Source organism: Carassius carassius, chromosome 20 (genome assembly GCF_963082965.1).
Source record: "Carassius carassius chromosome 20, fCarCar2.1, whole genome shotgun sequence".
In the NCBI taxonomy this organism is placed as follows: Eukaryota; Metazoa; Chordata; class Actinopteri; order Cypriniformes; family Cyprinidae; genus Carassius; species Carassius carassius.
In genome coordinates this window covers 28403473-28426985 of record NC_081774.1, presented here as the reverse complement: position 1 = coordinate 28426985, position 23513 = coordinate 28403473, and the positions used below count along the sequence as shown (strand labels likewise).

The window sequence follows — 23513 nt, the reverse complement described above, 5'->3', positions numbered from 1 at the left end:
GGACATTTGAAGATAAGGCATTCAATAATTGACTAATAACCTTGCCATTAAAGTGAAATTATTGAACCTAAATATCAGAGTCAGATAAAAAAATAAAAAAGCTCAATTAAAAGAAAAATATCCCAGAAACATCTAAGAGGTTTTTGCATTTTAAGTCTTTATATACATAATTTTTTGACATCATACCTGTTTTGACATCAAAAGTATTTGGAAACTTTCTGGCTGTCAAACATTAGAACGATCATGTGACACTGAAGTAATGATTCTGAACATTCACAGGAATAAATTACATTTGCCCATTTTATCAGGTTCCTCCTTAAAAAATACATAAATAAATAAAAATGCACCAAACCACCATTTGTTTAAAAGTTAGGTTTGACACAAGGTGTTTATAAGTTAGTAAGATGCTGCTTGGCTTGATCTATTTACTTGGTCTTGGTCATTTATTGATTATTTATACAAACTAGACTTTTTTTTAAGTGTACAAATATTTATGGGGAATACTGTAAATATAGATGTATGCACACACTACTGTTCAAACGTTTGGGGATCAGTAAGATCTATTTTAAAGAAATGAATACTTTTATTTAGCATGGATACACTATACTGATCAAGTGACAGTAAAGCCATTTATAATGTTACAAAAGGTTTATATTTCAAATAAATGCTGTTCTTTTGAAGATGATAATCAAAGCATTCTGAAAAAAATCAAAACAATGTATCGTGGTTTCCACAAAAACAGGAAGCAGCACAACTGTTTTCAATATTGATAATAACAACAAATGTTACATCAGCATATTATTCTGATTTCTGAAGGATCATGTGACACCGAAGACTGGAGGGATGATGCTGAAAATTCAGCTTTAAATCACAAGAATAAATTACATCTTAAAATAAATTTTAGATATATTTTAGATTAGAATTTAAAGTGTGCATAAGACTTTTTTCAAAAGCTTTACAGAAATCTTACCAACCCTAAATGTTAGAATGGTATTGTTTGCATATTGACAGACCTTTAACTCTTCAGGAGGATGGTTTCTAACCCCTGCTCTTGTGTATAACATATTGACATGTACAGATTTCAGGGCAAGCCCAACTAAAATGAACACAAACTTCTGTGAATTTTGTCAGTGGGCTTCATGGACTCACACGTCATGCCACACACTCTCAAAGGCCTTACAACTTGTATGGATTCTTTGTGTGAAAAATGTCAAATGTACTAATTGTGATTTGAATGAAATTCTATAAAATAATGACTCACTCGGTATGCCTAATGAAAGCAATGCATTTCTTCTCATTTTGTAGTGTTCAAAGATGAGATATTTGTGTGTCAGGGATCTGGAAGGAGGACCTTTTTTATTACAGGGTTTATTACAAACAGAGAGAGACAAGAGAGTAGTGAGGTGTGTTAACACACAGTTAACAGAGATACAGCTGGGGAACACCACTGGGATATCCTTGGACATCAACTGGCAGAATACTATAGCAATATTAAATAGAATAATATTCTAGAATACACAGTGCTGAAAGTGTTGGAGGAGACGGACAGATTCATAAACAGTCACAATTGAAGTCCAGCAGCTCTAGGTCAAACCATTTCAGGATAAAAATTCAGCAGGTGAGTAATAAACCATCTTGATTTATGTTAAATAAAGTGCATTTTCAACCAAAACAGCGGTTTGCTATTCAACAATGACTTGGATGAAAGAAAATTGTTATATTTTATTGTAGTGACAAAGCTAAAGTCCTCCATCAGTGCAGAGGCTGTATTGTAATATATGCAGATATTTTTATCACTGTATTTTAAATCTGGAAATGACAGCATGTTTTGAAGTCACTGGCATATTTATTAGAAATAAGTGTTGTGATTTTTTTACAAACTTGATTAATATACAATTATACAAAAATACTTTGAAATGGTGATATACCAACACACACAGTTCTAGGCCTTTAAAGACTCAAAGTCGGTTACTCTTAGCTTCTATTTTAATTGAATTGACTGCACACTAGATATAACATAAGCCTTTGCAGGTATAGTTTGAAATCTAATGATTAAACTGTTATCTTTCCCATGGAAACATGACATTTTCTTTTTCCTGATAAACCACAATATTATTATCATTGTACAGGAAATTTTTTGTCAAAGGTTTGCTTATGTCTATTAGGTATTTTAGTAACACAGTATTCTTTATGCAGTTATGATGCAATGACCAACAGACCCACTGTTATTGTGTAATATTACACAACTTCATTCATACAATTTCAGCAAAAAATTTCTATTTAGATATTAATTAACCATTTTAGCATCTCTCCACACAACTCATCTTCATGAATGTGTGCCACTTCCCTGTTCATCAGTAGATGCAGTTTCATAGTTTGGCTTTTCCAGCTGTCAGCTGAAGGTTTTGAAGTTTCATGGCCATTCCCATATTCCCAGTGATCTTTAGTTTTCCTTGGAAAAATGCCTTTAAATGAGAAAACTAGATTAACAAAATAAAGCTTCACAGAGCATTTTGGACTTTTTGAAATAATATAAAATAATAATAAAAACTAATTCTAATATATATATATATATATATATATATATATATATATATATATATATATATATATATATATATATATATATATATATATATATATATATACACACACACAGCTAGTGAACAGGGTAAAATTTCTCAATCCATATTAAAATAACTCAAACGGAAATGAAAATTACGAAGAAAAAACTTAGAATGATTAAAAAACTAAAAAATGTAATAATAGAAATGCCAAACAAACAAAAATGCAAAAATTTGAGCCAAATTCAAAATCAAAATGTATATAAGCTATTTCGAAATCTGAATAAAAGCGATATTTTATCTCAGTGATACTAATATACACTGTAGATGAGTGCAAAATAAAAAGGTTATGGTCGTATATTATTCCTCCCCCAACATTTCATGTGAGTTTCTCTCCATTTGACCATTTCCACACGTCATGAGCATGATGGATTTGCGCTCTAAACGGTGCAGCATTTCTAGTTAGGATTAATTTGAAAATGATTCCCTTTATGGAGGATTACTGTAAAAAGAGTGGCTAATTTTTAGATGAAGCTTCTGTCAAACCATCTGATGTCTGATGTGGTTTTCCACAGATGGACAGACATGACGGAGGCTGGTCGAGTCATCACAGATGGGGGTAAATCACGGGCGAATGACATTTCAAAGGGCTTATGAAAACAATCTATTTTTCATGCTATGACTCACATCAGCGGAGGATACATTAGAGGCCATTAGCCTAATTTGGGATTGCGTAAAAGATTTCCGCTTCACTCTGATCAGCATTCTGTGGCAGGAGGTTTATGTGCTTTAATGTGTGTGATTCAGTCAAGGAAAAAAAAAACGGTTGGACATGCAACATAATACTGTATGCATGCCATGCTAGCTAAAGCCAGGTCAAGGGAATGTCAAAGTAACTCAATGTTAATCTTTTTCATAGAGATTAGTTTAGTGAAACTGCACATCACAGGTTAAAGGTCATCCTTGACATTGGATTAATCTGGAAGGCTACCGTTGCAATATCAGCCAGCAGAATTATGATGCAAAGATGCAACTTTTGATTAAAAGAAAAGAACATTGTTTTTTAAAGCTACATATTTACCTTTTTCTATGGCTCTTAAACTGAAAGTTTTTTTGTGTGTTAGTATCAATATGTTAGTCTTATCTATAAGGTTATCTGTAAGGCAGTGTGCTCCAAAACAGTGACAAAACTCGCATTTAGAAGAAGAGCTATTAAAAGTGTTGTGTGATGAGATGCACCAACGAACATAGAAGTTCGTTGAGGACACGGTGGACACGGTGGTTCACTTTCATTTTCGAATGAAATTTCCCAAAAAAAAAAAGGAAAAGTCCTATACTTTGTGCTAAACATTTTACACCGGACTGCCTCACAAACGAGGGTCGGTTCAGCGCTGGAGTTGTGCGAAGACTGCTTCTGAAGACTGAAAGAGGGATCGAATGCTTTGTGCGCATACGTCCAGACTCCAGACACAGTAAGCATCAAACATCAGATTTTGTTTTCTGAAAGAGATCTCTGTAAGGCTAATGTTGCTAAAGCTATCATTGTTTTCACTGATGCTGCCTTCACGTGCTACCAGAATGATCGTTAATAGGACTGTGGTAGTTAAAAATTGTGTTGGGAAGCGATGTGTGAGGTCAGTAACACAGTCAACTTAGACAAGGTGATACATACTTCTCCCATCTCAGTGCATGCACTCAATCACTGTAGTGCACGGCGCCACTATGCTAGCATTTAGCTTAGCACCATTCATTCCTTAGGATCCAAACAGGGATGAATTTAGAAGCTACCAAACACTTCTGTGTTTTCCCTATTTAAAGACGTAGTTACATGAGTAAGTACGGTGACACAAAAAATAAACAGTGGAAGAACATAGTGAAATATGGAAAAATGATGGCGTTTTCCTTTAAGAGGGACTAATCATGCACTGCTGGCTCTGTCCCAGGACGCTCTCAAACTACACTGACACACACAACACCTTATCAGAAAAGCTTCAATGTTCTTTACTTCATGAACAAACACAAGATGTCAACAGACCACTAAGAATAAAGCATCAAACCGTACCGTCTGAGGATTCAACTGCCCCGTCATCAATTCAAGCAGATCCGAGTCGGACATAGAGATAGTACAGTCAGCCTTTTTACCTGTGAAAGAAGTAAACAGTGAAACATGTTCAAATTTGTCTATGACAAAGTGCTCTTGGAGACACTGACTTTAGAGTTAAATCGAACAAATGACTGTTTAATGTGCAATGCAAAAGACTATTTACAAAAACTAAATAAATTAAATAATAATAATTGTTACTTTTATTTTTATTTATTTATTTATTTATTTTGTTGTTCTTGTTTTCATTACAATTTCAAAAGGAATATTTAAGGAATATAGTCTCTTATCATAACCAAGGCTACATTTATTTGATCAGATATACAGTAAAAACAGTCATTCTGTGAAATATTTATTTCCGTAAAATTTCTATTTGAATATATCTTAAAATGTAATTTATTCCTGTGAATTTCCAGCATCATTACTCCAGTCTTCAGTGTCACACAATCCTTCAGAAATCATTCGAATATTTTGATTTGCTGCTAAAGAAACAATTATCAATGTTCAATAGTTTTGTGAAAACTGATATTATTAAGGAATAACATTTCAAAAGAACAGCATTTATATGAAACGTGAATCTTCTGTAACTTTATAAATGTCTTTACTGTCGCTTAAATAAAATGCTGAATAAAAAAAGCTGACCCTAGTCTTTTGTTTTTATTCAAATGTAAATGTCATGCTTTCAATGTTTTTTTTTTTTTTTTTTTACATTTTCCAATAACATGCAACACACGATGAAGTGGAGAACAAATCTGAACACACCTGCATCATTGGTCACTGAACCTTTGCCATTTTTTACATCCACGACCCATAATGCTTCACTTCCGCCTGGACCGTCCTTCACTTTGAAAGCGAAAACACCGCCGATTTTCTTTATAAATGCCTCTCCCTCCTGTTAAAAATAATGACATCATTCAATAAATATGTAGAAAACTGAATTTGTTTTTCACGCACTTGAAAACTCCTGTGAATCTTATTCATTGCGGAATTTCACTTAAAGTATGCAATTGTATTATTTTTCGTCTTACACTGATGCTGATTATTTCTACAGTAAAAATAGCACTGAAGATTTAACATCCACGCTGACTTAAAGTCAGTTGAGATGTGATTTAGACATCCTCCAGCCAGGAATATTACTCTTTCCAAGAAAAAACCCATGAGTCATTCTTGTCTATCTGTGCAACTCATTCTTGGTGTAATAGGTTTGTAGAAGCCACAAAGGCATTGACAAACCTCAAAGCACTGTCAGTGTTCAGAGGCAGAGTCTGATCTGCATGGTTAGTTAGAGGCAGCCTCATTCCTGATGAATTACCTCCTGTAGCTTCTTCTCTATCTCCTTGAAGACAGTATGAGCTTTGAAGCCTTTGAGGTCACTGGTTGCGCTGGTGGCCACTGCAGCGATCCGAGAGCTGAGAAGGTTTAGTTCAGACAGTTCAACACTGCTGGTGCATGTACAGTATGGTGTGTACCAAGTCCAAAGGTCTGGTTGTAAATGTATGTAAAAGAACTATGACATTTAACAAATGTAATACTTGAAATGTAAATATTTTCTGACTTATAACTTCACGAACTCTGTGTACCTATAGAGACTTATATGTAAATATGTATGTAGGTAGATCATATAGAAATACAATCTTCTGTACCTTGGATTTTGCACCCAGTGTTCAGTATGCTTAAACAAACATACAACAGAGCTGAACCATTCAAGCATAAAACACAATAAAAAATAAAAGTGAACACTGCTGTTCAAAAGCTTGGCGTTAGTAAGATGAATACTCAAATTAAAAAAATACTTTTAGTACTCAGCGAGAACACATTAAACTGATCAAAAGTGACGGTAACATAACTTTAACATAAGGTTACAAAAAATTGACATTTTAAAATATATTAAAATAAAATTTGAGTTTGTATTAATATTTGACAAAATTATTGACAATTTTTTATTCAAATTAATGCAGCTTTGGTGAGCATAAGAAAATTCTTTGAAAAAGTCTTACAAAGCCCAAACTTTTGAACAGATGGTTGGGACTGAAATTTGAATATAATTTCAATAAAAGAAGTTACTGGATATATTTAGGCCTGTCATCTCAATGCTAGTTAAGACAGATCCCTGGAGCACAAAAGCAGTCTGAAGTCGCTTGGGTATATTTATAGCAATAGCCAAAAATACATTGTATGGGTCAAAATTATATATTTTTCTTTTATGCCAACAATCATTAGGATATTAAGTAAATTAGGACATTAAGTAAAGAAGATATGTTGTAAATTTCCTACCGTAAATATATCAACACTTAATTATTGATTAGAAATATGCATTGCTAAGAACTTAATTTGGACAACTTTAAAGGTGATTTTCTCAGTATTTCGATTTTTTTGCAACCTCAGATTCCAGATTTCCAAATAGTTGTATCTCAGACAAATATTGTCCTATCCTAACGAACCATTCATCAATGGAAAGATAATCTATTCAGCTTTCAGATTATAAATAAATCTCAATTTAGAAAATTGAATCTTATGACTGGTTTTCTGCTCCAGTGTCACATTTTAGCTTTAAACATACCTTGTATCTTGAGGGAAGCCCATCCTGTAGAGAGTGACGACCACCGCTCCACCAAGACCGATGTTGTGCTGCAGGGCGACCTTTGCCCCGGGGACCTGCCGAGGCCCCGCCTCCCCCCTCAGCTGCCAGCACAGCTCTGCACACTGAGCCAGACCTGAGCCACGAAAACAGGCCAGAGTTCATCCTTCACTCGCTCTCAGAGTCACAGCCTTCTGCCTTCACTGGTTCTGTGGGAGCGTTTCTTTATTGTGTGACCTGATGATTCTTCTATCCTCTAACAATTAGTGAACAAGTCTGTCATAAAGGGGACCGGGTACTTTCTTAATGGTTTCTGTTTTTACTGTAAACTGATGTAAATCCCGTGGCAAAACATAGAAACAAATAGATACATCATAAGCATAGCTGCTGTTCCAACAAAGTAAAATTAAACTAATTAATTTTACTTTGTTGGAACAGCAGCTATGCTTATGATGTCTCTATTTTTTTACACAAGCTCCAGTCTGGATCCAGAACACCTGAGAAGAGATGATGCTGACCCCTCAGAGGACCCCAGATGATGCTAACCCTGAATCAACAACAGAACTAACAAAAATTGCCACAAGTGTGACTGCATCATATAATAATTATTAATTATTAATAATATTAATAATGTTCATCATCTGGCTGACTACGACTTGTATAAATCTTTCTACAAATCCTGTCATACGTGCACAAACTGACAGTCACCACTTATAAGTTATTACTAAATATTGTGGAAACATAATTTTCTGTAAAGTTGCTTTGTAACGATTTGTAATGTAAAAAGCGCTATACAAATAAACTTGAATTGAATTGAATTGTTTTTCATTTATTTAGCATTTTGCACAAAGTAGCTGCATTGAAAACTCTCTGGATATTTGTTGTCCTACCATACAGACATACAACATCTTGTATATGTAACTATAAAGTAAATATTCTTTACATGCTATTGCATAAAACTAGGGAGTAGAAATTGTTTACGAAATGAACAAAAACTAAATTTACTGAAAATAAATCATTTTGCAGAACGCAATATAAAAAAACCTGTTTTTTTAAATGCAAAACTTCCGGATTTTATTTAGTTTTTGTCTACTAAATTTATTTTAGTAAGGCATTTTGTAAAAAACATTACAATCCATTGACCACAATGTATTAATATCCCTCACAGCCTTATTCACAATCAAAAATGAAATACAGCGTTACCCTGACTAAGGTCTATTCGACTGAAACTGTTATTTAACCAATTAATAATGCTATTATATCACAAATCTTTACATTAAATGTACGGTAGGTGATTTCGGAGGGGTTAGCAATAGCAAGCAAGCTTTGAAAGCAGAAGATTCCACCCTCCCTGCAAAATCAGTCTCCAAAGCCACACCTCCTCCAAAACACATGAACACGCTCTGGCAGACCAGAGGCTGAGCAGCGACACGGTGAGAGACAACATCAACGCTGTCAGATCACTGTCAGATACACATCCAATGTTTAGTGTTGAGAGAGACAGGAAGGGACACAGAGATGGATGGATGGAGAGGTTAGAAGGATTGACATTGTTCTACACCTGGTTTTATGACAACACCCAGGTTAAAATTAGGAGACAAACCAGTTTAATATTCCACCACACCTAGTAACTCAAGCCAGCTGCAGAACTGATGTCCTGCTGGAATCTAGTGTTAATTCACTCATTCAGAGATATGACTCCCCCTGCTGGTGGAGAGCCACATGCACACACAAACACGTTAGGGATGGACAGTGCAAAGGATGTAAACACCATTCACTGACATTAAATGGACAAGCGTGAGTAGGACATTAGTTTTGATTTCTCCTTTTGTGTTCTGAAAAAAAGGTAATGCACTCTAGAACAACATTAGGGTGTGTAAATAAATACAGAAACTTCATTTTTGCCTGAACTATTCTACAGACAGTCACAAATAATCTGTGTAGGGAGAAAAAAAACTGTGGATGAAAGCTATTGTTTTCAAGAAATTAATTAACCGCTGTATGTGTTCATTTTATGGTTTTAGGTGCCTCTAATTTATTCTTATATCAGCAGCCGTCTATAATCTGCCAAGTTAATTCCTGCCAAAAACTATGCTGTTTATTTATTGCTATTGGTTAATGATGAACTCTAGTTTTTTCTTTCTCTCTTCTGTCATTCTTCACTTCTGTGACTTGATATGGTCATGTGATATTGTTAAGCTGAATAACATCCTCTGAACTAGCCAAACTTAGATTTTTAGTGAATAGATGCCACTGCTGTCGAGCAAAAAAGTACCAGATTTTTTTTAGAGAGTAACAGCTTACATTTTGGTCACACAAAGCTTACACAAAATGGTGCTTTTTTTAGTTTAGTTTAACTGTTTTATTGAGCTTGACAGAAGCTGGCCACAGCAGCGGGAACATTGTGCTAAACTTCTTCTTTTGTGTTTCACAGCCAAAGCAAAGAGAGGAAAAGTGATCCTATTAATTCACCCAGATCTGCCATCAGGTGTGTTTGATTAAGCGTACCTGTGGCTCCAAGCGGATGTCCTTTAGAGATGAGTCCTCCACTGGGGTTTATCACCCATTTGCCACCATATGTATTATCACCCCGATCAATCAGCTCACCAGCTTTACCTACCAATGAAAACAGATCATATTTTAAAACGTGCAGCTAAACTAAACTTATATTTTTCAAAAGTTGTGTTTGGGAAGCGGTCCATCTCACCCTCAGCACACAGTCCCAGAGCTTCGTAGGTGATGAGCTCATTGGCAGAGAAGCAGTCGTGCAGCTCGATGACGTCTACATCTGACGGCTTCAGTCCAGCAGCGTCGAAGCACCTCTGAGCTGCAAGAAGGGTCATGTCATAACCAACCTAAAAAAACATGACATTAGACATAAGAATCATACTTTAAAGCCACAGTTCACACAAAAATGAAGAGTCTGTCATCATTTACTGACCTTCATGTCATTTTAAACCTCCATTACTTTTTTTTCTTCTGTGGAACACACAACAAATATTTTTGATACAACTAGTTTCAGTTCCCATTGACTTCCAATTGTATTTTCTTTCCCATATAATGGAAGTTCAAGGGAACCAAATCTGTTAAGATATGAATATTCCTCAAAATATATATTTTTCCACAGAAGAAAGAAAAGACATGAGGGTGAATAAATGGTTCTTAAAAAAAAACTTAAAAGTCCGTTTTTTTTTAGTCTGATTGCTGCTCAACAAGTTCATCTTCTCTTACCATTTTCATACAGCTGTTTTCCTCAAAGGTACTGGTGAGGTCTGTGACCATTTCCTGAGCGATGATCTCCACAGCCTTCTTCTCCAGTCCGTTCCTCCTCACAAACGTCTCACTGGCCAGAACCGCAGCTCCTGCTCCATCAGATGTCGGGCTGCAGGGAAATAAGAGACCATTTAAAAATCTGATTCTGTTGGGCAACTCCAAGTTTAACAAGCTATCTAATAAGAGCATCATGTTTCTTAAAATAATAACATTTATGAGCTAGAATAATGACTGGCATGCAAAAAAGTTCACCAGCTTGCACCAACATTCTTAGATACAAGTATTTAATTGTGTTCAGAACACATTAAACTCCGTCAACGGCATTTGTGGAATAATATTGAAAAAAAAAAAAAGTAGTTTTTTGTTAAAGATCAGGAGTGACACTTCAATAAAATAGATGAGGGATAAGTAAAAAAAATAATTAATTAACCAATTAATTTACATATTTCAAATGGTTTATTTAAATTCATGTTTTAAAAATGTAGTTAAATAAAATAGCTAATTAATTTTCATTTGAAAAATAGACATTTAAAATGTAGTTAAATGAAACAATAATGTAGTAAATGAATAAATCATAAATTGCACATTTTAAATTGTATAAAAAATTAAAAAAAAGGAATTTGCCTGTTACTTTTCTGTGTCTAGAGGTCAAATGCAAAGCCAATGAACCTTTGACTCAATTTTAAGAGACATCTCTCATGTGCCACTTAATAGTCGACAGAACAGAGTCTAAAAAAAGACCTTGCACATCAACAAACACACATATTTTCTTGTGGCTCTACTATTAAAACAATGAGTGTTTTAACAGTTATGGATTGGCTTATTCACACTGCCATTGTAAGTGCTTACCCAATTTTTACTAGATTTTACCCAATTTTTACTAGATTTTTGTACTAGAAGTGCTGTCACCGGAGATCAACTTCAACTTAAATACTAATAACTGCCATGCTTTTGTGGATGTCCAAACCATGGCACCCAGCTCATTCCCCCGGACTCTCTGGTGCACTTACCAACACTGTAAGAGTGTGAGGAACTCAAAGACCTTCCTGGAGTTAATGACCTGCTCCAGACTATATTCATCCCGGAACTGAGAGTATCTGAGTGAGAATGTGGAGAACAAGAAAGACAATATCTCTTCCTGTTACCTGTGATATGAACAAGACTTCATTTGCACATTTCCTTTGTAACAAAAGCTTACGGATTATTGGTGGAATGCTTGTGGTTCTTCCAAGCAATTTTGGCAAAATGCTCTGGTTTCGTGCCTAGAGAAGACACAAAGCTTTTATTGCAGAAGGAACCATATTGCAGGAGCCTGAGTAGTTGTCTGGATCAATCGAAATCTCTCATATTACACACTGCAGGCTTTGCTGAGATCTTACCGTATTTCTCCATGTGCTCTCTTCCAGCGTTGCCGAACATCTGAGGTGCAGCTGGTGCCGCCGCCACACCGTAACGGTTTATCATCACCTCCATGTGCTTGTCCATAGGGTTGGTTCTGTCCATGTACTGCAAACCCAGGAGATGACATGAGACACAGGCTGATCTGCTTCATCGCTGGTATTATAACAGAGCTGCACTCACACCTTTGAGGATAGTGAACCTCTTTCCATCTTCTCAAAGCCCAAGGCAAGAACACAGTCAGCCAAGCCTGAGTGCAAGAGTTTCTGTGTTACATAAACTGCTCAGAAGTTTGAAATTACTGTTCAGAGTGTTTTTAAAAGAAGTCTCTTATGCTCAAAAATACTGTAAAAACTGTAAAATTGCAAAATATAATTACATTTAAAACAACTTCAAAAAAAGATTTTTTGCAGAGCTTAATTTTTATTTGGTGCTCAAGAAATATTGCCATCACATTAAATAAACTTATATTTTCAAATATATATTCAATCAGGAAACAGCCCATTTAAATTGTAATAATATTTCATAACAGAACTGTTTTTCACTGTATTTGATCATATAAATGCAGCTTAGGTAATCATTAGATACTTCTTTAAAGATAAATAGATAAAAAGCATACCAACCCAAAACTTCTGAAAGGTAGTGTGTGTGTGTTATTTATTATTTATTTTACTTTATTGATATTATTTTTATTTATATTATTACTATTCAATAAAAAAAGTGTGTTCAATACCATAGTTTAAATAAATAATAAATGACAATTTATTTTATAAATAAAATCCCTGAACTCCTTCTATAGTACAGACTTTAGTCTTCAGCGACTGTAGCAGCGTTCGCACCTCCCTGAATGAGCTGACGGGCCATGAACAGCGCGGTGGAGCCGGTGGAGCAGTTATTGTTGACATTGATTATTGGGATCCCTGACAAACCCAAACTGTGATAAATGGCCCTCTGGCCACATGTCGAGTCACCTGGAGATATACAGAAAAAATACATTCAACACTGACGTCAGAATGTAACTGTTAACATGTCTTATAAAATACTAACTATATAAAAGTATGACATACCGTACACATAGCCTACACAGGCTTGCTGGATGTCACTGTACTTGATCCCAGCATCCGCCAGTGCTTTCTGCCCTGTGCCACAACAGAAGGGAAGCAAAAATATTCATATTTCTGCAGTACAATGTGCTAAACATCTGAAGGAGGTTCATCAACCGCACCTGCTTCTTTGGCCATGTCTGGGTAATCGATGTCTCTTGCTCCCGGCTTTTCAAACTGAAAAACAGCAAAGAATCACTGACTTACATAAAGCTCTTTAGAACTAAGGATTTTAAAATGTTGCCTGAAACTTTGCCCATTAGGTTTATAGTGCTCAGGACATTTATTAAATATATAATGGATAAAATTAAATGAAACCATATAATATGAAGAAAAAAAAAACTTTATGAAGTGCATTTATACAGAAACACATTAAGACATAAAGCGTTATTGTTCCATTATAGTTACTTTGAAAACTATGGAGCACACAATGTGATTGTGTAACAAGCGTTCACTGTCATCTCGCACAGTAACCTGTGACACATTTAATTCAGGGTCATTTACCGATTACACTGACATCTTTGCGTTTCTGTGAAGCTCTGAAGGACTTTAGCACTGTGCAATGCAACAGTTACTCAACTCAACACAGATCAGATACAAAGGCACAGTGAATCTTTGATAAGAAACTTTACAGCATAGCACAACTCTTTCTTTTAATGGCGATAAAACACTTTATTGAGAGCAATGATGTTCTGAACCACACCATGCAGTCTGCCTTTAGCAATCAGGCTAATTACTGTACATCGCATAAATAAACAACCTACCATATGCAATAGTTTAATAATAAAACATATTATATTCAAAGCCACCGAATGTCTTTATAGTTAGATTTATTATATAAAACTCCTACAGGGTTTGCACAGTGTGTTCTGTAACAAGCAGTTAGCTAAGCTGCATTACAGTAGCCTTTGAGCAAACCAGACCATAACAAAGCGCACATATATCAATGCAATCGATGCGTTTACCTTCGTCATCCCCACCCCGACGACAAAAACCCTGTTTCTTGCTGCAGTCATCTTCAGATTAGTGTTATGACAGCTCAACTGGACTCGACTTCTGAAACTGAACAACAGCAGCTGATCATAAACACACAGACCCTGTCACACACACAGATGGCGCTCTGTCCTCAGACACACACATTCACACACACACTCACATCGATATTAGATAACAAAGATTTAAACAAACAAGGGGAAGTCTATTTTTATGATCATTTGTCAAGCTGTTTTACCATTTATTCCTTAAAATATAATCGTTCATAGTAATATGTCATCTATGTTGCTTGCTGAGGAAAATTAAACACGGTTTTACTATGGTGAAAGTGTAGAAACCATGTTTTTCTGGCGTGCTGATATTTGTATAACCAGTTTTACATCAAATACCATGATTAAACTGTGGTTAGCATAGAAATTTTATTATTTTAGAAATTATTATTCTATAGTTAGTATAGAAATAAAAGTTAATTTGAAGTTACCATAGTTTAACTATAGTATAATTGATTTTTATTTTATTAAATAATTTTTTGTTATTATTTGAAGTAAAATATTTTTTAAGATACATTTTGTAAAGGCTATCTATTTTTATTTATTACTATTCCAGTTTTGTCAGTATTCATAATAGTTACTTCAGCAGTGATAAGTACACTTTAACTGTGATGTTTACGTATTTTCCGGACTATAAGTCGCACCTGAGTATAAGTTGCATCAGTCCAAAAATACGTCATGATGAGGAAAAAACATATATAAGTCGCATTCATTTAGAACCAAGAACCAAGAGAAAACATTACCGTCCCAAGCCACGAGAGGGCGCTTTATGATGCTCACTGTAGGCTACAGGAGCAATGAGCAGCATCTCTGGCGGTATAGTGCGCCCTCTCGCGGCTGTAGACGGTAATATTTTCTCTTGGTTCATTTCTCTCGGTTCATGTCAAATTCATTTTGATAAATAAGTCGCACCTGACTATAAGTCGCAGGACCAGCCAAACTATGAAAAAAAAGTGCGACTTATAGTCCGAAAAATACGGTATATGGATCTGTGGTTCAGATGTAGGATATTCACGTCCAAAGTGTTATATATACAGACTATTCACCTCAAAACAGGAAGCCAAGTAGTAAACCTCCAAATGGTATGTTCTCATCGTGACTAGTACTTACTCATTAGCTATTAGAACCTTTTTATTAAGATACTAGTATTTATTCCAACTGCTACTAGTAAGACTGCATTTAGTAGTACAGTTAATAGTGAATGTGTTCCCTAATCTAAAAAAAATATTCTCCTATGACCCTATATTTATATAGTAACCTTATGTTTTCAGTACCGTACTTAAAATTTGAGCAGTGAACTCTTAGTTCTGAGGTGCGCTGATGTTTGTATAAACATAGGACACCTACTAAATTTATAATTAATGTTTTAAAATATCCCATTTTTCACTGGCTGAATGTCATAATGGCATGCAAAAATATTCCTTTATTTTTCTTTTCTGCATCATTTTATTAAAAACGTAATAAAAGTATTTCGCTGGGTTGCAAGCCAACACAAAAACACACACAAAACAATCCAATAATTCCACACTTTATTATTGTAGTATCGTATAATCAAACTTACTGTCCATCTTGCATTTAATAAGCCTTTTACCAATTAGCAACAGGCAATCATCACTGACTAACAAGTGTGTGGTGTAGTCATTTTAAAACTTCATTCTTTATTCAGTAACCAGTCAGTTGTTCTTCTCTTTATTTTTCAGCACTTGATGAATTGATGTGTGACCTCATAGATCCCCACAGACTCACTTGCCTTCTCATCGTAGTCCGTCCAGTCCTGATACACAGAAGAAAGACGATGTTACGACCTCACGAAGGAACTAGAACATGTGAAATGACTCGGAGAGCTCTTACTTTCTCTTGCAGGTTGATTTCAGGAAATTGGGTGGATGTTTCTGCTCCACCAGCGGCAAAACCAGCCTGTAGAGAAGCAAGAGGAATGTTTATGTGTGTTATTCAGAGTACAGGAAAGCTTCTGAAGATCATTTTACAATAATTGTGTGCACTACTATTCAAAAGTTTAGGGTAAGTTTTTTCTAAGGTCTACTAGGCTGCAATTATTTGATCGAAACTACATTATATTGTATATACTATTGCAAATTACTATACTATGAGTCCTTTTAAAATTGTATTTATTCCTGTGACGCAAAGCTGAATTTTCAGCATCATTACTCCAGACTCCAGAGTCTGTCTTCTTATAATTAATTCTGAAAACAGCATTTTTGTGGAAACCACGGTGCATTTTTTTTTCAGGATTCCTTGATGATTGGAAAGTTTCGAAATAACAGCATTTATTTTAAAAGAAATATTTTGGTAACAAATCTTTTTAATACATCCTTGCTAAATAAAAGTATTTATTTAAAAACTACTGGAATATACAGTATACATCTCACCTGAGGTTGAAAGTCGACTGGTTCCAGACCCCGACACTCAAACTGGACAATTGTCTTAAACCTTTCGCTGTCTTCTGCCTTTAGAAGAGGAAATACATTAAAAAAAAATTTTATATGCAACTATAAATATTAATAGGCAACTGCATTATTCACTGTGCATTGTGGCTTATAAAGTAAAAATAAAAATAAAAAAAATGAATGTATTCTGTCTTACATTGTAAGGTGTAATTGTGTCCCTCAGGATATCTGGAAACAGTCAGACATCCACTTAAGTCCAATAAGACATTCATGTGCACTTACCCAACCAAAAATACATAAAAACACCAACAGAGCAGATATTAATGTGCAATTTTTTAGTCTATAAGCATTTTATCAGCACATTTACTAGCTAGTGGGTTGGTTACCTATGGAGTTTTCCCGAGAACACAGTTTGCACTTCTGCACCATGCTAGCACTCCCTCGTCCACCTTTCAGAGGCATGCTGTCCTGAAGTGGGGAAAGGACCAGCCGTCACTATACAGACGTTTCTATGCACTTAATTTAGTAAACATGAGTCACAAAAGTGCAGTGTATTAGTGAAGGTGAGATTTTGAATGAATAAAAACTTTAATATAATATTATATTATATATAGATGCATACATACATACACAGTGTTTTTAAACAGCATGAGGGGGACAATTGTCATTTCTTAGTTAAATATTTCATGATTATTTTTACACATTGTGCAACAAAAAGTAAATTAAAAAATGTATTAAAAATGCATTGGATAAAAATAAAGATACAAAAATAAATAGTACTTTATGTATTTTGTGAGAAATAATGAAAACACAGCACAATGAAAACTGCATGTTTGTTCCTTTTTGGTGTTTTACTGAAATATTCTTTCTTTATTTATTTATTTCGTTTTCTTGCAAATATAATAGAATCATTCGTTTTTAAAATAGTAAAGATGAACATATCTTCACTGCTAAAAGCATGAAAACATCTTGCATCAATACCAGTAACTTAGATGTTGTAAACCAGTTTTTGGCTTTATTTTCCACACTTTGAAACCTACCAGTAAGGAGATATACTGCCATTTATCCGAAACCTCACCGCAGTTCCCACACTTCAGCTGCGAGGACAGGACAGTTATTAGACTAAACTACATGCATGTCATTAAATCATATGGTCATGTGGACAGTTTTCAGTACAACATGATCAGTATTAATCACATTACGAATGATATAGTCTATATAGTTATAGATCCTGAAAAGTGATTTCCCAGTTGCCATAAAAACAGTGAACTGCTTAAAGTATTTCCTACAAAACAACTGTCTGTGGTACTGTATGATATGTATCACACGAACACACTTTAACTTACCTTTAAATACCAGCGGAAATCATCCCCCACCGGCCTGACGTTTGTAACATTCTCCAAAGTGGCTTTAAACTGCAATCCAAATTTCTACAGATAAGAATAAATAGTTAGTGAAGCGTCTATTCATTGTTCTTTTTTCCCCAAGTATCCAATGTTTTACAAACGTACCCCCATATTGAGCCACGCCTCTGCTGCTTACGTCATCTCACTGCGTATGAAGAGCGCGACGGATGTCACGATAGCAGCCTAGCGGACATACGGGGTATTACATGGATAAAACGAGGTGAAAGAGGGGAACAAAGAAACCAAGACAGTGTCGTTTTATTATTTTATTCCACCAAAAGGTAATGGATAATACGTCAACAAAACCAGATTTAAATAATTGATACAGTGAAAAATACATGCCAGAGAGGCATGAGAGGTTAAGTAAACACAGGCTTATTGAAGTTGAGTGCACAAGGTTACTAAAATAAGCGTAATTCAAGTAATACTTTTTCTAGTGTTAACAGTAAATGTGTTTGAGGTATTTAATGTATTCCCTGATTGTATCGGAGGATGGCAGTTATTGGTGACCAAGTATAATTAGGGTAGAATACTGTATGCACAATGAGATATTGCAGTCAAGAAGAAGCACCGTTACTTGTAAACCTGTAAATATAGTCGTTACTTGTAAACCTGTAAATATAGTCAACAAATCATGACAAAATCGGTCATGTCATATGTACAATTGTAATAATCACAATAACATTAGGTTTTAACTAGAAATCTACAAAACAAAAACTATATAAAATGCTTATGTACCATGTTGCAATCATTTTAAAATCACATAAAAGGGCCTCAAATATGAGGTAATAGGGGTTTTCTCTTTTGTGGAAAGAACAACCTGAGCCCTGACTTCAAGTATGTATGCAAATAGCACTGTAATCAAAGTTGTCTCTACTTCCAGTCGGAAACAAACATTTCCAAACTATTCATTTATTTCTGAGTAGCTAAGAAAGCAGATCGACACGCTGACAGGACAGGCTGAGCGTGCAATCAAACCTTCCAAAAAAATAAAATAAAAACATATAACACTTTCAAAACCCTGTAACAGCAAACAATTATCCACAACAACATTTCAAATGCAAATAATAGTGATAATAACAAAGGCATTTCAGCTCCTGTATCCCTTCACTGTCACTGGATGAATGGGATGCACACTGTTATCATTAAGTTCTGCCCTCTCCTCGACGGAGGGAAGGTCACAGTGAGGTCAGTGAGGTCGACTCGACTCAGACGGCCGTCTCTGTCTGGGGGTCCCGTGGCCGTTCTGAAAACCGTTCTGTCGTTTGGTGAATCCTCCGTTCAGGATATCCTGAATATGCTGCACAATCAGATTAATAGCCACTAAAGAGAAAGAGAGATAGAAGTACATCAAGTTAAATCTCTCCAGTGTGCGTTTCATATCAGATAACTACTGGTCTACCGACTCACCCAGATTGTCTGCTCCTCTCGGGATGATGACATCTGCATACTTTTTGGTCTGCAAATATAAATGTTCAAGATCATTTAGGGCACAGAGAATCAAGTGATAACAGTGAGGAGGCAGATGGAAGGTGTCAAATCATTATATGTGATGCATTTTCTGACAATAAAGTAGAGTTAAAAGCAGCAATGGAGGAGTGAGGTTTGGTTCAATAGGATACTCACAGGAAGACAGAACTCCTCAAAGGCTGGCTTCACAAAGGTGATGTACTGGTTCAGAACCTGCTCCAGCTCTCTGCCTCTCTCGCTGATGTCCCGCAACACTGACAGAAACCAGAAAACACAGTATATAGTGCAGAATGATTTAACCAAACCTTCACGCTCGTTGTACCTCAATAAAGCTATTATTGCCAGAAGTTCAGTGCAAAAAGTGTTTTATATATTACGTAATAAAGAACTTTTATATAATCAAGCATATTACATACAAACCAATGGTACTTTATCTCATTAAATTATTTAATGATCTTCATACATGTAAAATACATATGAAAACATATACATATGTTAAAACTTTTTTTTTTTAATTTTTATTATGTGTTTTTTTTCTTTTGTTATATTTTTCACTTTTAGTAATTTTAGTACTTACTAAACTTACTTTATTTCATTTAGCTTTTTTCTTGTATTTCTTTACAATAACTTTTTTATTTTATTTTTGTGAGTACAATGTTGTGGTCATACTAGACTTTGAGCACACAACATTTCTTCAAATACTGCACTGATCATAATATGACGTGATGCTCTTTGTTTTCTTATTTTAAAACAAATTCAATATAATAAAAAAATTCCAAAATGTAAAAGTGTACAATATAACTTAACTTCCTTGCAACACTACACACCTGTAGCTTTAAAGTTAATTTTCTTTTCATTCTGCTAAGAGCACAAAATATAGTTTATTTTTTCTATTGGCATTGATAAAAATGTGCAGGTCAGTTAAAACTTTAGAATGCAGAACTAAATGCTAAATTTATTAGCATTTATTTCTATGTAACAAAAATCATTTTTCCTAGTTTCAGGTGATGATAATGACCCTGAAAACCCAGAGGAAATCACTCTCATTATAATCAGCAAAGCTCATAGAGCTACTCTACTTTGGAAAAGAAAGACAAAAAGCACTACTTAAACCAAATTGCAATTGAAAATGTCATCTACCTCTTCGCGAGAGGCGTGTGTCTGGGTCTGTGTCCACAAACAGCTTCATTTGGAACAGATCTCGAATCTCTTGCGAGTAGAACATGAGAATCCCCTCAAAGAGGACCACATCTGCTGGATACACGGTCACAAACTCAGCCTTCCTGTAAGAGGTGTGCAGAACATGTGATTCATAATGTGTCCAACAGTGATTCACCCATCAAAACGCCAAAATAGCAACTTGTGAAGAGAGAGCAGCGCTGACCTGGAATGTGTCACAAAGTCATAAACTGGGATGTGCACGGTCTGCCCCTGAATGATGTCACGCAGAGTCTTCATCACCAGCTCATTGTCGAAAGCATCTGCCAATGACGGAAACATTGATAAACAGATTATCCTCTCTAAGAAACTATTCAAAAAAATGTCATTTTGATCTTTAAAAGGAATGTCCACATGACACGTGTCTTCAGGAACCATATGATAGTTTTGTGTAAGGACTGAACCAAAACTGAATCATGTGGGCTGTTTGTTTTTTCCCAATATCATGAATACAAGTTATAGAGTATATTCTAACTTCTGAGTGAACTTTTGACCTCTTTACCAACCCTCAGACATTACAGTACCTGGGTGATCGAAGTTGAACTGGCCCTTGAGTGCTTTGGCTTTCTGTTCAGGCGTGAGCTCTCTGTAAAAGCTGTCTTGACTGAGGATGACCACCTGCCGCTGGTGACGGTCAATCTTATTCTGGCCCAGCAGCTCCATGATCTTCTCACATACTGAAGACTGAGAGGAGAGGACCCAAAACCATTCAGTAAGTGCTTGGCTCTTTAAGCTACCCCCCAGTTGAGATATACACAAGCCAAAGCCACAGTGGTTGCGTTATTTAACATATGAGAAGTTACAAACTTCTAAGCACTCTAAATTATCAGCATGATCCAAACATTGCTGAAAAAACTGTTTTACACAATCTACTACATTCCTTCTATAAAAGGCCTTTTGGTATAATTCTGAAGAAACGTTCCCCTTCAGGTCATGGTCCACTTATTTGTGCTGTGAAATCTTCACTGATTTGTTGTGAATTTAACATGAACACTTAAATATTACCGGACTGCAAAAATCCATATTCCATTATTTAGAATAATCATGTTAAAATATGTAATAAATATGATACAGAAGGCTTTTGGGGAATGTTTATTTGTACACCTCTCAATAATAATTGCATTATGTTTTACCACACAAAATTAAAACTAGAGATTTGATCACAAAACCAAACTCTTACATGTCATCTTACTAAGACATATAAGTGGGAGATATAGTGATAACTGATATTCATATGCATTTATGCAAGTAGTCTGTTACACTGTTATAAATATCTTTGATCTCCATATTCTCTTATATCATATTACATGAGGCCTAAAGTCCTGGTTCATCAAATATGATACTCCCTGATATGCACATTTTTTAATAATTCATCTAAAGATTCAATTAGCTAGAAAAAAGATTTTCTGATTATTATTTTATATGCCAGGCTTAAAAACCGCGTCATTTACTTGTCCTCGTGTTGTTCCAAACCTGTATGGCTTTCTCAGTGTTTGTAGTCCATACAATGGTTAGTCAGTGGACATCAAAACAACACTGTTTGACTGCAAACATAATTCAAATGTCTTTATGTTCTGCACAACATGAAAAAGGGGCGCAAATGACGTTGTGTCCCATGTAAGGATATCCAGCGGGGAAGCATGGCCTCCATTCAGCCACAAGTGTGCATTTAAAATCTGGGCTCCGTTACTAACGTTATCCCTCGGAGCCAATGAGCATAAAGTAGCCACATTTTGACATGTTTAATTTACCAAGTGGGTTTCCACAAGTTCAGTGCTAATCGTTTATCGGTGGAAGTGGAGTTTCCCTAAAATTAAGATCAGCGGAAGTTTAATGAACGCTTGTTACTAAAACGGGGTCACTGCGCCAATGTAAACATCCTCCGTGGTTATGACGTCACGTTCCCGCAACTTTCCTTCGCCTACATGGAGGAAATTGCACTTTTTTTTTTTTTTTTTACAGCTACAACAAACCACTTTTAAACCAGCGTGGCAACTAGTAAACACAAGTAAACTTCCGATGTAGGTGGCTTGCGAGCAAATAAACGACAACAGGACACGCGCTGATTCAAAATGCTGCGCCAAGTGGAGCTGAAGTATGACGTCGTCGACATGTCTAACGATTCTAAACACGAATCTGGAAAAATCCTAACGGAATAATTAAAAATATTAATTGTCGTTTATAGTCCAAGGTTATTTATTATTATTATTATTATTATTTTAGAAATAAACTTTTTAATGAAACAAAAGATTTTACAAATGCCAAAAACATATCAAGGTTTAAATGATAGATTTTGACATGTAAGAGGGCGTGCGAATACTTTTGAAAACCCCGTATGTTGTATTTCTACTGTAGATCTCTTCTATAGTTCATTATGAGCTGGCTAGAGCCACGCGGTCACTAGAGGCACCGGCGTCACAGAACACCCCCGTTAACCGACACAAGGATAGCGGAGTCTGTACGGTTCCTAATAAACACTAGTAAAGCTCAAACCTTTCCGCTGGCGGTGCCTCCAGCCACACCGATCAGGAACGGCTGTCGGATGTTGTGCTCGTTTTCCGCTCTGCCCTTAAGATGTGTTTCACTGTCGCCAGCCATGCTTGCAGTGGAGCACAAGAGTGTGTGTCGCTATTCTAATAATACACCCACACACTCAGCCCTTAGCGCTCCTCCTACTGTCCCACTCGCAGTATATTTTATTTCATTTATTTTTATTTATTTATTTTTTACCGAGTACAATTTAAATATTCTTTGTTTATGTGTTCTTTCCATTGGTTCTTTCACATATTAATATAATAAATACTACAATAATAACATACCTTATTACTTAGTTTCACAGTGATAGAAATTTTACAAAATACGCAGGTACTGTCAGCATCAACATATTACGAAACAATAAGGTTCACTGCATATATTTTATGTAATATTTTAAAATTACATCTGTATTTATA

The 23513-nt window shown here is 35.4% G+C and overlaps 3 protein-coding genes across 4 annotated transcripts; all 3 read right to left on the bottom strand.

Moving 5' to 3' along the window:
* Nucleotides 1–2070: 2070 nt before the first annotated feature.
* scp2a (sterol carrier protein 2a) lies at nt 2071–14140 on the bottom strand. Of its 2 annotated transcripts, none has more exons than XM_059502397.1 (16): nt 13983–14140; nt 13140–13194; nt 12982–13053; nt 12754–12885; nt 12100–12164; nt 11896–12022; nt 11715–11778; nt 11527–11613; nt 10475–10625; nt 9951–10098; nt 9752–9859; nt 7226–7379; nt 5978–6074; nt 5428–5560; nt 4627–4706; nt 2071–2465 (listed from the first exon to the last, which is right to left on the bottom strand). In XM_059502397.1, the coding sequence occupies exons 1-16, from the start codon at nt 14031–14033 to the stop codon at nt 2370–2372; spliced, it is 1620 nt and encodes a 539-aa protein (XP_059358380.1). In that variant the 5' UTR covers nt 14034–14140; the 3' UTR covers nt 2071–2369. The 2 variants fall into 2 exon arrangements, with proteins under 2 accessions (XP_059358380.1, XP_059358381.1); XM_059502398.1 differs by having other exon boundaries at nt 5428–5557.
* Nucleotides 14141–15572: 1432 nt separating this feature from the next.
* On the bottom strand, nt 15573–17985 carry czib (CXXC motif containing zinc binding protein). Its single transcript, XM_059501014.1, has 8 exons — nt 17980–17985; nt 17815–17898; nt 17509–17565; nt 16855–16936; nt 16665–16696; nt 16451–16528; nt 15912–15977; nt 15573–15834 (listed from the first exon to the last, which is right to left on the bottom strand). Exons 1-8 carry the CDS (start codon nt 17983–17985, stop codon nt 15757–15759), a joined length of 483 nt encoding a protein of 160 aa, XP_059356997.1. The 3' UTR covers nt 15573–15756.
* A 536-nt stretch (nt 17986–18521) lies between these two features.
* Nucleotides 18522–23235, bottom strand: uck2b (uridine-cytidine kinase 2b). Its single transcript, XM_059502396.1, has 7 exons — nt 23056–23235; nt 21087–21246; nt 20729–20825; nt 20485–20627; nt 19501–19598; nt 19285–19333; nt 18522–19197 (listed from the first exon to the last, which is right to left on the bottom strand). Exons 1-7 carry the CDS (start codon nt 23158–23160, stop codon nt 19064–19066), a joined length of 786 nt encoding a protein of 261 aa, XP_059358379.1. The 5' UTR covers nt 23161–23235; the 3' UTR covers nt 18522–19063.
* Between the last annotated feature and the right edge of the window lie 278 nt (nt 23236–23513).